Source organism: Callionymus lyra, chromosome 7 (genome assembly GCF_982586985.1).
Source record: "Callionymus lyra chromosome 7, fCalLyr1.hap1.1, whole genome shotgun sequence".
Taxonomy (NCBI): domain Eukaryota; kingdom Metazoa; phylum Chordata; class Actinopteri; order Syngnathiformes; family Callionymidae; genus Callionymus; species Callionymus lyra.
The window spans coordinates 4,878,991-4,891,722 of NC_141824.1; the positions used below are offsets into that span (position 1 = coordinate 4,878,991).

General features: G+C 44.1%; 1 protein-coding gene across 1 annotated transcript in view; it reads left to right on the forward strand.

Annotated features, from left to right (window-relative positions):
• The first annotated feature begins 506 nt into the window (after nucleotides 1-506).
• The window catches only part of LOC148074676 (von Willebrand factor A domain-containing protein 5A-like), a 29,273-nt gene continuing 17,047 nt past the window's right edge, over nucleotides 507-12,732 (forward strand). The window contains exons 1-5 of the mRNA XM_087796100.1: nucleotides 507-556; nucleotides 2,063-2,187; nucleotides 10,977-11,051; nucleotides 12,230-12,432; nucleotides 12,493-12,715. Of these exons, the coding sequence (XP_087652226.1) occupies nucleotides 507-556; nucleotides 2,063-2,187; nucleotides 10,977-11,051; nucleotides 12,230-12,432; nucleotides 12,493-12,715 (676 nt within the window). The remainder of the gene's footprint in view (nucleotides 557-2,062; nucleotides 2,188-10,976; nucleotides 11,052-12,229; nucleotides 12,433-12,492; nucleotides 12,716-12,732) is intronic.

A 12,732-nucleotide genomic window follows, 5' to 3' on the forward strand; every position in this document is an offset into this window, starting at 1 on the left:
TGTGGGAGGGTCCATTAGGGAAGACCGTGGGTGGAGCACATCCCGATTTATTTGAAGAGGTGGAGGTTTGGAGCGTATGAGTCCAAAACACACTTTGCCCGCTCTATGAGGACAGCAGCTGTCGAATATCAAGAGATCACAAACCCAGCACTTGACACAGTCCAGCTAAAGCAGGTGGATGTGACTCGGACCAAATTTCCAGGTACTAGTAACCGTGAGTTCCTTGAGTGGTGGCCCTGGGACAGCATCAAAGCTGCATGTGACCAAAGATGTGAAAGATGCCGATGTGGAAACTGTCCACCAGGACCAAAAGAAATGACCTTGGCAGAGGTGAGACCAACGGAACGCCAGCCCAACTGTATTCACTTGAAAGATGAGTGCAGAGTCATTGAAGAGGACCGCTATGTGGATTACCTCTTAACGTCCCAAAATGACCTTAATAGACTTGAGGGAATCACAGCAAAAGTTGAAAAAATCTTGAAAGCTGGAGGTTGCTTCCTTAAACCATGGGTCAGGGCAAAGTGGGAGGCAAGGAATGGAAACCAGGGTTCTACAGGTTAACCTCGGTTAACTTTTCCAAAAGAAAGAGGAAGATGAGAGTTGGAAAAGATCTTCTCAAAGAGGATGTGAGAACTCAGACACCTAATCCACTGACGAGGAGGGTTCTTCTAAGCCAAGTAGCTGGACTGTATGATCCAATTGGCTTAGTTACACCTGCCAAGCAGAAAGGAGCAATTCTTGTTAGAAAAGCCTTCCAAGAGGGAGGAGGTGGGAAACTAACCCAAGGAACCTGGGACCAACCTCTCTCAGAAAACCTCAGAGAAGAAGCCATACAACTTTTTGAAGAATATGTGCAGCTTGGACAGGTGAAATTTCACAGGAGCCTCACACCAGCTGGCTGGGAAGGGAAACCTTGGGGCATCACATTCTGTGATGGAACTGACAAAACCTATGGAACTGTGATGTACTTAAGATGAAAGACAAGTCAAGGCACTGAAGTTCGATTCGTTGAATCAAAGGCCAAGCTGACACCCCTGGATCAGAAGGGAGAAGCTGTAAAAGCGGAGATCTGTGGTGCTGTTTTTGCAACCAGAATCAGATAGTATGTGGAAAAGCATGTTCGAATGAACATTGAGAGATGGTTCCATCTACTTGCCATTCAAAAGGCTGGACTAGTGCAAGACTGGTGGTGGATCAGTGTAGATCTAAACACGGCTGACATCATAACAAGAGGGGGCACTCCTGAAGATTTGAAGGAAAATTCCACATGGAAAAATGGACCAGAGTTCCTGAAGTGGCCAGTTGAGGAGTGGCCTATGAAATCGGCTAAAGAGGATGCAGCTCAAGCCAGGGAGAGCGTAAACAAGCTCCAGAGGAAAGCATTCTCAGGCATATCAAGAGCTCAAACAAGAAGGACTTGGCAAAAAGAGAACCCACAACAGAAAAGAAGAGCCTACAAGAAAAAACGGTGGAAAACCAAGAGGCTTCAAACCAAAATCCCAGCCACGATCCTTCCAACTGAACAACAAGCAGAGGTGTAAAGGGCTTGTGTGACCTCTCTGGGTTTGGAAAACCAGGAGCTCAAGTGGGAGGTGTTTGGCTAAATCTCAGTTGGTGAAAGAACCGCATTTCCCAGAGTGCACCAGTAGCAGCAAACCTGTGAACTGTGAACAGTGAAATCATGGAGGTTCTGAGTCAGTCAGTTGGTCAGAGAGAGAAGACGCTCCAAGTTCGCAACGAGAGTTCAGTCCAAAGACGCCAATGGTTGGTGAAATGTTTGATTTACCTTGACTTAGTGCCTGTTAATTCATTTAAAATATTTGATTAAGTTGTTTAAATTAATTTAAAATATTTGAATGTTTAAGTATTTGAATGAATTCAAAATGTTTAAGTTAATTTAGAATGTTTAATTGAAATGGATAATTAAAATGGTTTGTTTATCTAGTTTTATAGGTTTACAACCTAATTAACAACAATCCGAAAGACAATAAAAGTGATTGACTGGAAAACTTGAGTTGTCCCTGTGTCCTTTGGAACCTGAACAAGAGTTTGGACCTGACAGTTGTAAACCAACCAACTTGAAAGTTCTAAACCAAGCGTTGGACTTGACAGTGGGCGTGGCCGTGACTGTCGATATCTCCGTGATTTCCCGTCAAACCTTCCGCTTCTGCGTCTCCACCGCTGAAGGTAAAACACTTCCTTTACTCAATTACTGTTAACTTATTCCCTTCAATGTAACTGCGATATAAACCTGTCATGTGCTTGTTTTTGTTTTTATTCACGTCATCAATGTGCGTCATGGTGTCACTTCGAATCGTGTCTTTGAGTGAGATTTAAAATAAAGTAAATCTCCTAAATAGTTCACGTATGGATCCTACATGAACGTGTCAAAATTATAAATGATAAAATAACAATTTCCGGGAACCAAACATGTGACGTCATCCTCCGCGAAATGAAAAACTGAAAATGAAACAAATTCTAATTCGTAAAATCGAGTATATATAACTATTAAGTTAACGACAAAATAAACACGACTATGGAAAATAATATAAGTAATAACTATTAAATTATTTATTGTTTTAATTATAGCGCTTTAATATTTATTGTCTTTTAGTAATATTTTTTTGTTGTTTGTATATTTATCAGTATCTTTACGTAATGATAGAGGTTTTTGTTATTATTTTTAATAAGTGTACTGTATGTCGTAATATAATGTGCATGCGTGTTTAATCTTGTTCTCATGAACTTCTAAAACAACTCAAATTTCCGCATGTGGTAAAAATAAAAGTGTATAATTCAATTTATCAATTATAACTGTAGTAAACTAAGTTTCATAGAAGAAAACATCATTTGAGTCATTCAATAGAGAATATTCATCTTAATACCATTTATAAGTCTTTGTTTTCAAATACAAGTCTTAAAAAGTAAGTTAGTTATATTTCAGTTCCAGTGGGATCAATAAAGTTTTAGTTATATTATCCTGCCCTCCACACATTGACTTGCGTTTTGGCAGTAAGCTAAACACGATTTGCTGATCAGGACTCTGAAGACATTGGGTTCGCTGTACTCAGGTTTATTGAAGTTGCAAATCTTTTTTGTAAAACAACGATGCTACAAACGGCGTACGACGTAAAGCTGCTGACATGAGACGTGATCATGCTCTTGGTTGTGAAACTTTGCACTGCAGCTTCCTACCTCCTTATATGGCCTTGTGACGTCACATCACGTGACATCCGCTCTTAGTATTACAAAATACTGGTGACAGGACACTCCCCGTCTGGCATTAACAAATGCCACCATATGAAAGTCCAAAACAGTTCTTACTGCTTCTTAACCGGAGCAACAAGGAGGACAGTCTCGGTAATGGGACGCTGGTAGACTTTAGTCCCATCTTTCCTGGAGACCTTGACCTCAACTTTGTGTACCTTGCCGTCTTTGCTGGGAAAAACTTGGGTTATCAGTCCTATCGGCCACTCGTTCCTTTTGAGCTGGTCATCTCTGAGAAGGACGACGCTCCCAGGCTGCAGGTCTGGGGTAGAAGCCTGCCACTTCCTTCTTGGTTGAAGTGATGCAAGGTATTGCTTCCTCCATCTATCCCATAAGTTTTGGGCTAGATGCTGGACTTGACGCCATTGGGATTTGTGGAGATCTTTGACCCAGTCTCCAGCAGGGGCTGAAGGAAGACTGATCTTCTGAGTCAGGAGTGTTACAGGCATGTGGCATGTGACACATGCATGGATAAGACTGCTCACTTGCCTTTTACCGCCAGTGATCCAGAGTCCAGCAGCTCGTACTGCACCCTTTGTGAACAGTCGTTCCTGATGCTGAGTTCTCTCGTGATGGTGTCGAATTAAAAGTGTTGCAACATGATGCTTGCCTGGGATGATTAGAGGGTTTTTCTCCTCTTGCTGTAGTTCCGCTTCTCTGACACGACCTCCAACTTTCAGAAGGCCATCTGCGTCGATGAAGGGATCAAGAGCTTTGAGAGGGCTGTCTTTGGGGAGATTCTCCTCCTTCTTTAGACAGGCGTACTCTACAGTGTAGGTCTCTTCTTGGACAGCTTGGATGATGGTTCTCTTGGACTGCGAGAGTTCATCAGTGGAGATAGCTGCATGGCACAGATGCCAGCCTTTGCAGCCTCTGGCATTGGTTGCAGAATTCTTCTGATAGAGGCGAGCGACATGGATGAGTCGAGCGACGGAATGGGTCAGCTTATTCCAGCAGGAGAACTTTGAGAAGCGCTGTGACCCTAGTCGTTTGCATGACATGGTTGTGCTCATTGTAGACACCAAAGGGCGGATGTCTTGATCTGATGAAGGGTTTACCCGCTTAAGGTGTCTTCACCAGACTGGACTCGAAGGGGTTGTTTCAGAAACATTGGTCCAACCAACCAGTTGGTAGTTGAGAGGCGTGCAGCAGTAACGGACCGGGTGGCGATATCAGCGGGATTCAGTTCTGTAGACACGTACTGCCACTGTTCAGGGCAAGAGCATCTCATTATCCGCAAGACTCTGTTACTGACATACACATAGAACCGCCTTGTGTTATTCTTGATGTAGCCCAGTACTACCTTGCTATCACTGTAGAAGGTTGTGTCGTCTAGGCGTGTGTCGATCTCTGAGGAAATTAGTTTGGCAAGTTCTACTGCAAGAACGGCTGCACAGAGCTCAAGTCTTGGAACTGTATGCTCCGGGAGGGGGGCCAGTTTAGCCTTTCCCATGACGAAACCCACATGAATGGTATTGTCTGTGTCTGTCAGTCTGAGGTACGCTACTGCAGCAATTGCCTTAGTCGAGGTGTCGCAAAAAATGCACAGCTCTCTGCGTCATACTCCTGAGAGGGAAGTCTCTGCATAAAGTCCCATTTCCACTGTAGGGAAGGATTTTAAGCCGTCGTCAACGTAGAAGTCCTGGTTGACGAACTCCTTGACGTCAGGGTCTCCTTCTTCCACACTTTTCCGGAAACAGTAGACGGCCACTGCGGGGGAGGGACTGTTCCCGAAGACGTGGACCCTCATATGATATTCACTGATTTCTTTGGATGGGTTGTTGTCTCGGAACCATAGAAACCTCAGGAATTTTCGGTCTTCTTCCCTGACGAGGAAACAGTGGATCATTTGTTCGATGTCTGCCGTTACTGCTACTGCTTCCTTGCGGAACCTGAGGAGCACCCCGAGCAGGGTATTATTGAGGTCAGGCCCAGTCAGCAGGACATTAGTGAGACTCCTCCGTGCTGGGCGCTTGAATCGAACACCACACGGATGCTTCCTGGTTTTCGTGGATGGTACACACCGAAGATCGGTAAGTACCAGCGTTCTTCGGACTCTTTCAGTTGAGGTGCCACTTCAGCATGCCTGTTCTGAAACACTTTTTCCATGAATGTGAGGAAGTGCAGTTTCATCGTTGGCTTCTTTTCAAGACTCCGTCTCAGTGATGACAGTCGTTTTGAAGCCTGGACCTTGTTGTTGGGAAGACGGGGCCTTGGTGTCTTGAATGGCAACGGCGCTACCCAGCTGTTGTCTTGGTCTTTCTTTAGGTTCTTTTCCATTATTGTCAGGAATGAGATGTCGTCAATGGACAGAGCTACCTTTTTATCGTCCTTTGTCTGCTGAAACACTGTGGAGGCCAGCTGCTCATCTCTCTTGCTGCAGGTAAGCATTTCTGTGCTCTGGAATTGACTGTACCTCTCCTTCACCTGTAAGACGTTTGGACAGGGCTCGAAGATGGAAGGGCGTTTTTGTTCTGACGTCCTAGTGTACAGTGCACTTACTGTCTCGGGCTTGTGAACGCCTCCCAAGCAAACATTTCCAACGATCACCCATCCCAGATCGAGTTTCTGTGCATAAGGAGCTTCACGGGGGCCGTTCACCTGCTTGCGCACCTTGTGTACCGTGATTATGTCTCTTCCAAGGAGAAGCATGATGGGTGCGTTCTGTTCAAGTTCTGGGATGAGATGAGCCACAAATTTAAGGTGAGGGTGGTTGTACGCTGCACTGGGTGTTGGAATTTCCATTCTGTTGTTAGGGATGTCGTTGCATTCTACAAGACTTGGTAGAGGAAGTCTGACTTTTCCATCAATAGATTCAATTTGATAGCCTGTAGCTCTTCTCCCCCTGGTCTCTGTCACACCGGAACAGGTTCGGAGAGAGTACGGAGAGGTGGGGCCCTGGATGTTGAAGGTGTCGAAGAACTCAGGACTAGCCAAGGATCTGTTGCTGTGCTCATCGATGAGTGCATAGACCTTTATCCCTCTCTAACGATGATTGACCGGATAGATCTTAACAAGACAGATTTTAGAGCATGATCTGTCGCTCTGGTCACCACCACAGACCTTGGTGCAGCTGGTGTTGACTTCTGCAGATGGCTTAAGGGCTGGCTCCCCGCCATGCTCTGAAAGGCATGGTGTCTCTTTAGCCTCCGGAGCAGGTCCAGGATGAAGGGTGGAAATACTGTATGTCTCTCACTTCCACACTCCATGCATGTAGCTGTTTACCTGCAGTCCTTAGCCATGTGCTTGTTAGATGTGCAACATTTGTAGCATATCCTGTTCTCCTTAAGGAATGCTCTCCTCTCTTCTATGGGTTTCTCGCGGAAAGCCCGACACTTGCGTAGCAGGTGGGGCTTTTTATGGATGGGGCACTCGATCCACATTTTCAGTTTCCGTAGTTTGTTCTGAAGCAGAGACATCCGTCTTGTGGACTGAGATTTCTTTCTGTCTGTATGTTTTGAAGCTCGTCCCAGTTTTTGGGATGTCGGCTTGGCTGTTGAAGTTAAAGCTAGGATCGTTTCTGATTTTAGCTTGTTGGGAGATGAAGTCGACGAAAACCTCGAAGGGAGGAAATGAGACTTGGTACCGTTCCTTGTAGCTGGATCCAAGAGACAGCCACTTTTCTTGCAGGCTAAAAGGCAACTTCTGGACTAGAGGATTTATTCCCCTGGAAGTGTTGAGGTACTGAAGGCCTGTGAGGTATCCATCTGCCTTGGCCGCCTCCAGTTCCATCAAGAGGTCACTGAATTCATGGAGTTTTGAATAGTCTATGTTAGTAATTTTAGGGAAGTTGGTTATACGTTGGAAGAGAGCCTCCTCTATGACCTCTGGGGCACCGTAACGTGCATCCAGTCTGTCCCATATCAACTTGAGTCCTTTCTCTGGGTGATTAACATTGACAGCCCTAATACGTGTTGCATGCTCCCTTGACTCTTTGCCTAGCAACTTAACCAGTAGATCCATCTCCTCGCTATATGTCAGATCGAGTCCTTTCACTGCGTTCAGAAAGGACTGTTGCCAAGCCCTGTAGCTCTGGGGCTGGTCGTTGAAATGGGTCAGACTCGTAGTAACCAGCTCTCGACGGGCGGAATATCTGACGACGTCATTCATGCTTGATTGGTCGTGATGGGCGTATCGAGATGCGTGGTTAGGCGTTGTTGTTTGTGGTGGACCTGCATTGCTGGCCCGTGCTCCTTCTGGTGCTCTATAGGTGATGTGGTTATCATGTATACTGCTACCTGCTCTGAGTAATGGTGCTTGAAGAGAGCTGGCTCGTGCTGGCTCTTGAGAGGGTAGACGCCGGGCCATTGTTGACTCTGTGAATAGCTGACCAGTCTCGTCTAGGGTGAGCAGATGAGTTGATCGGATTGAATTCTCGTTTACTTGTTCAGCGAGATATTCTTTTGTTCGTTCTTGAGGGTTGAGAGGAGCTTCATCAAGTTGAAGTTTGCTGCTAGGCCGTTCGCTGCCATCAACGGCTGCCTCTAGAGTCTCTGCCTCGGCCACGGCTGCAGCTGCTTCCACTTCCAAAGATAATTTTGCCATTTTCGCCTCCAACTGAACTTTTGCCATTTTCAGGGACATTTCTTCCTCTGTGAAGGCCAGGCGTGCCTTTGCCGCCTCTGCTTTGGCGCGGGCCATGGCGGCAGCCATCCCCATGGCTGAACTGTGTGCTGATTGAGCAGAACATGATGCACTGGATCCATTTTTTACGGACTCTTTGTTATCCATCCTCTATGTCCAGCGTATGCTGTTTATCTTCTGCGATGAAGCCGTTGTTTTACTATCCTGCCCTCCACACGTTGACTTGCGTTTTGGCAGTAAGCTAAACACGATTTGCTGATCAGGACTCTGAAGACATTGGGTTCGCTGTACTCAGGTTTATTGAAGTTGCAAATCTTTTTTGTAAAACAACGATGCTACAAACGGCGTACGACGTAAAGCTGCTGACATGAGACGTGATCATGCTCTTGGTTGTGAAACTTTGCACTGCAGCTTCCTACCTCCTTATATGGCCTTGTGACGTCACATCACTTGACATCCGCTCTTAATATTACAAAATACTGGTGACAGGACATATATTATAACTATAAGTTTTACTATAATTATAAGTATAAATATAAGTTTAATTATAAGTATAAGTATAACTATAAGTATAATTTTTACTATAATTATAAGTATAAATATAAGTATAACTATACGTTTAACTATAATTATAACTATTAGTATAAGTTTAACTATAATTATAAGTATAAGTTTTACTATAAATATAAGAATAACTATAAGTTTAACTATAGGCTGTAAAAAACATTTCCCAAGAACATCTGACAGAGCAAATGTTCAATCCACCCGAGTGGTGGAAACTACTGCACATTACCCTGAACACACTCGTCCGCTCGGCTTGAAGCGTAATTCAGCTGTTTGGATTGACGGAGAGGGATGGAGGGATAGATGGATGGATGGAGGTAGGGAGGGAGGGATGGATGGATGGATGGATGGATGGATGGATGGATGGATGGATGGATGGATGGATGGATGGATGGATGGATGGATGGGGGGATAGATGGAGGGATGGATGGATGGGTGGAGGTATGAATGGATGGATGGATGGGTGGAGGGAGGGAGGGATGGATGGATGAGTGGATGGAGGGATGGGGGGATGGATGGAGGGAGGGATAGATGGACGGATGTAGGGGTGGAGGGATGGATGGATAGATGGAGGAATGGATCGAGGGATGGATGGATAGATGGAAAGAAATTCAGGTTCTCGGAAAAAAATTGCGGCTTATCAATTAATCGATCGATAGGATGAAACAACTATTGATTAATGAATTATTATTATATCCCTAATATGTAATATATAAAATATATATATAAATATATATATATATATATATATATATATATATATATATATATATATATATATATACAATATTTAACAGGAGTCAGGTAACAGAATTATAATAAATCCCTTCCACTATTTAATATTTTACAGAACTCAACTCTGTTGCAAACTTATCTGTCACGATGATGAACTGCTGTGGACTAGTGACTCGGAAGAAAAAGCCAGGTAAGTGTTTAGATTAGTGTGTTGGAAAATACGACGTTGAGTTCGATACGTCCTCCGCCGTTAAAAGGAACAATTCATTTCAATTCAATTTTATTTAAAGTGTCTTATCATAACAAAGTTATCTCAAGACACTATACAGTTGAAATAAGACTACAGTTGATTAAGGAAAAATAGATCCCAGCAATTCAACAAAGAGCAAGAAACAAAACACTGTACAGTGAGCTATGGCAAGGAAAAACTTTCTTTTAGAAGGCAGAAACCTCGAGCGGAACCAGACTCATTGTTGACGTACTGCCGCTTTGACCGGTTGGGAGGAAGGATGGGGGGGAAGACAGATGGATAAGGAGAGGAGTGAGGGAAATTATAGGGAGAAAAAAAAATAGGAGAGTGTAGGAGAGTCCATGGAGGTGCTGGAGAGAACTCGGGATCTGATGACGTGGTGAAGATCCTGGATCAGCAGCAGCTCTGGAGGTGGAACCCTGGGGCTCCGGGAGAGAAATAAAAAAGTGTGGGTTTAAACTGCACAGGTGATGAATGTAATGCAGAAAAGAAGATATAAAGAGCTCGGTGTCGAAAACTCCTCCAGCATTCTCAGCCTATAGCAGCTAAGATAAACAGTTTTGTTAGTTATAGCAGCTAAAGATAAACAGTTAAGTTAGTTATAGGCTTTATCGAAAAGTAAGGTTTTAAGATTGTTTTTAAACATAGAGAGGGTGTCTGACCTCCGGACTGAAGCCGGTAGTTTGTTCCACAGCAGAGGGGCTTGAAAACTGAAGGCCCTGGCTCCGAATCTACATGGTATAACTAATAGATCAGAGTTTAAGGATCGTAAGGTCCTTGAGGGTTGGTAAGTTTGGATTAAATCTTTAATGTATGTTGGTGCTAGACCATGTAAGGCTTTATAGGTTAGGAGAAGGATTTTAAATTGTATTCTAAATTCTACAGGAAGCCAATGTAGGGAAGACAGTACAGGGGAACTGTGTTCGCGCCTCTTAGTCTTAGTCAGGACACGAGCTGCAGAGTTCTGAATGAGCTGAAGAGTTCTGAGAGACTTTCTAGAACATCCTGAGAGAAGAGAGTTACAATAGTCCAGCGTGGAGGTTACAAAAGCATGGATGAGCTTCTCAGCAGCATCTAAAGGAAGGAAGTGCCTGATTTTTGAAATGTTACGAAGGTGGAAGTAAGCAGTCCGTGAGATTTGTTTTATGTGCGAGTTAAATGATAAGTCCTCGTCAAAGCATACACCCAGATTCTTTACAGTGGTGCTAGTAGCAGGAGCAAGTCCATTATGTAAAGCTAGATCATTAGTTAATGATTGTCTGAGATGCTGCGGACCAACTAGTAAAACCTCAGTCTTTTCCGAGTTCAGTAGGAGGAAGTTTTTGGTCATCCATGACTTGATATCTGTAATACAGGACTGTAGTTGTGTTAGCTGATTTCTTTCGTCTGGCTTCATGGACAAGTAAAGTTGGGTGTCATCAGCATAACAGTGATAGTTTATAGAGTGTCTTCTAATCAAGTCCCCTAGTGGGAGCATATAGATTGTGAATAGTATTGGACCAAGAACAGAACCTTGTGGGACACCATATCTGACCTGAATGATAATAAATCCCTTCCACTGTTTAATATTTTACAGAACTCAACTCTGTTGCAAACTTATCTGTCACGAAGGTGAACTGCTGTGGACTAGTGACTCGGAAGAATGAGCCAGGTAAGTTTTTAGATTAGTGTGTCGGAAAATACGACTTTGAGTTCGATACGTCCTCCGCTGTTAAAAGGAACAATTAAATACCACAAGATCCTAGAGATGACTGAGGACCAGCGGATACAGTGAGTCCAGCAGCTTCTAAAGCTGATGTTTGGACATATTTTGGTTCGAAAACAAACAACACCAGAGTCAAGTACTGGACAATACTACACATATATCCCTGTAACTACACTATCACAACACCAGAGTCAAGTACTACACAATAATACACATATATCCTTGTTACTACACTATCACAACACCAGAGTCAAGTCCTGGACAATACTACATATATATCCCTGTTACTACACTATCACAACACCAGAGTCAAGTACTGGACAATACTACACATATATACTTGTTACTACACTATCACAACACCAGAGTCAAGTACTGGACAATACTACACATATATCCCTGTTACTACACTATCACAACACCAGAGTCAAGTACTCTACAATACTACACATATATCCCTGTTACTATACTATCACAACAACAGAGTCAAGTACTCGACAATACTACACATATATCCTTGTTACTACACTATCACAACACCAGAGTCAAGTACTACACAATACTACACATATATCCTTGTTACTACACTATCACAACACCAGAGTCAAGTACTACACAATACTACACATAAATCCTTGTTACTACACTATCACAACACCAGAGTCAAGTACTACACAATACTACATATATATCCCTGTTACTACACTATCACAACACCAGAGTCAAGTACAGGACAATACTACACATATATCCTTGTTACTACACTATCACAACACCAGAGTCAAGTACAGGACAATACTACACATATATCCTTGTTACTACACTATCACAACACCAGAGTCAAGTACAGGACAATACTACACATATATCCTTGTTACTACACTATCACAACACCAGAGTCAAGTAATGGACAATACTACACATATATCCTTGTAACTACACTATCACAACACCAGAGTGTCATTTTCAGGACCTGGACGAGCCTGAAAAAATATTTCAATAATGTTTTTGGTTTTGTGTATATATAGGATATTCAATAGTACTAATTAAATGAAAGACAAGTAAAATGGAGTCAACAAATGCATCATTGAGGTCTGCCGTGTTAGACGACTTTTTCTTGTCAGTTCCTCTGAAGAGCATCGCAGTAGAGCTGGAGGTCCAGGACCACGTGGCCACGGTGGTCTCCACGCTCCTCTACGAGAACAAGGAGGAGAATCCCATCGAGGCCGTCTTCGTCTTCCCTCTGCCTGGAGACGCCGCCGTGTGTCACTTCAGCGCCAAGATGGGAGAGACCGAGATCGTGGCCGAAGTGAAGGAGAAGCAGAAGGTGAGGAGGAGCTTCTGGTCCTGGACGTCGAGAAGGTCTCTCAAAGCTCCTCGTCCACAGGCCCGCGAGGAGTACGACGACGCCCTGAGCTCCGGGGATCAGGCCTTCCTGCTGGAGGAGAGCGAGCAGAGTCCCGACATCTTCTCGCTGAGCGTGGGAAGCCTGCCGCCGGGCGAGAGCGCCTCCATCAGGCTGGAGTACGTCACTGAGCTGTCGGTGCAGGCGGACGACGGGCTGAGGTTCTGTCTGCCGGCCGTTCTCAACCCTCGCTACACTCCTCGAGGTGAAGCCGAACGTACT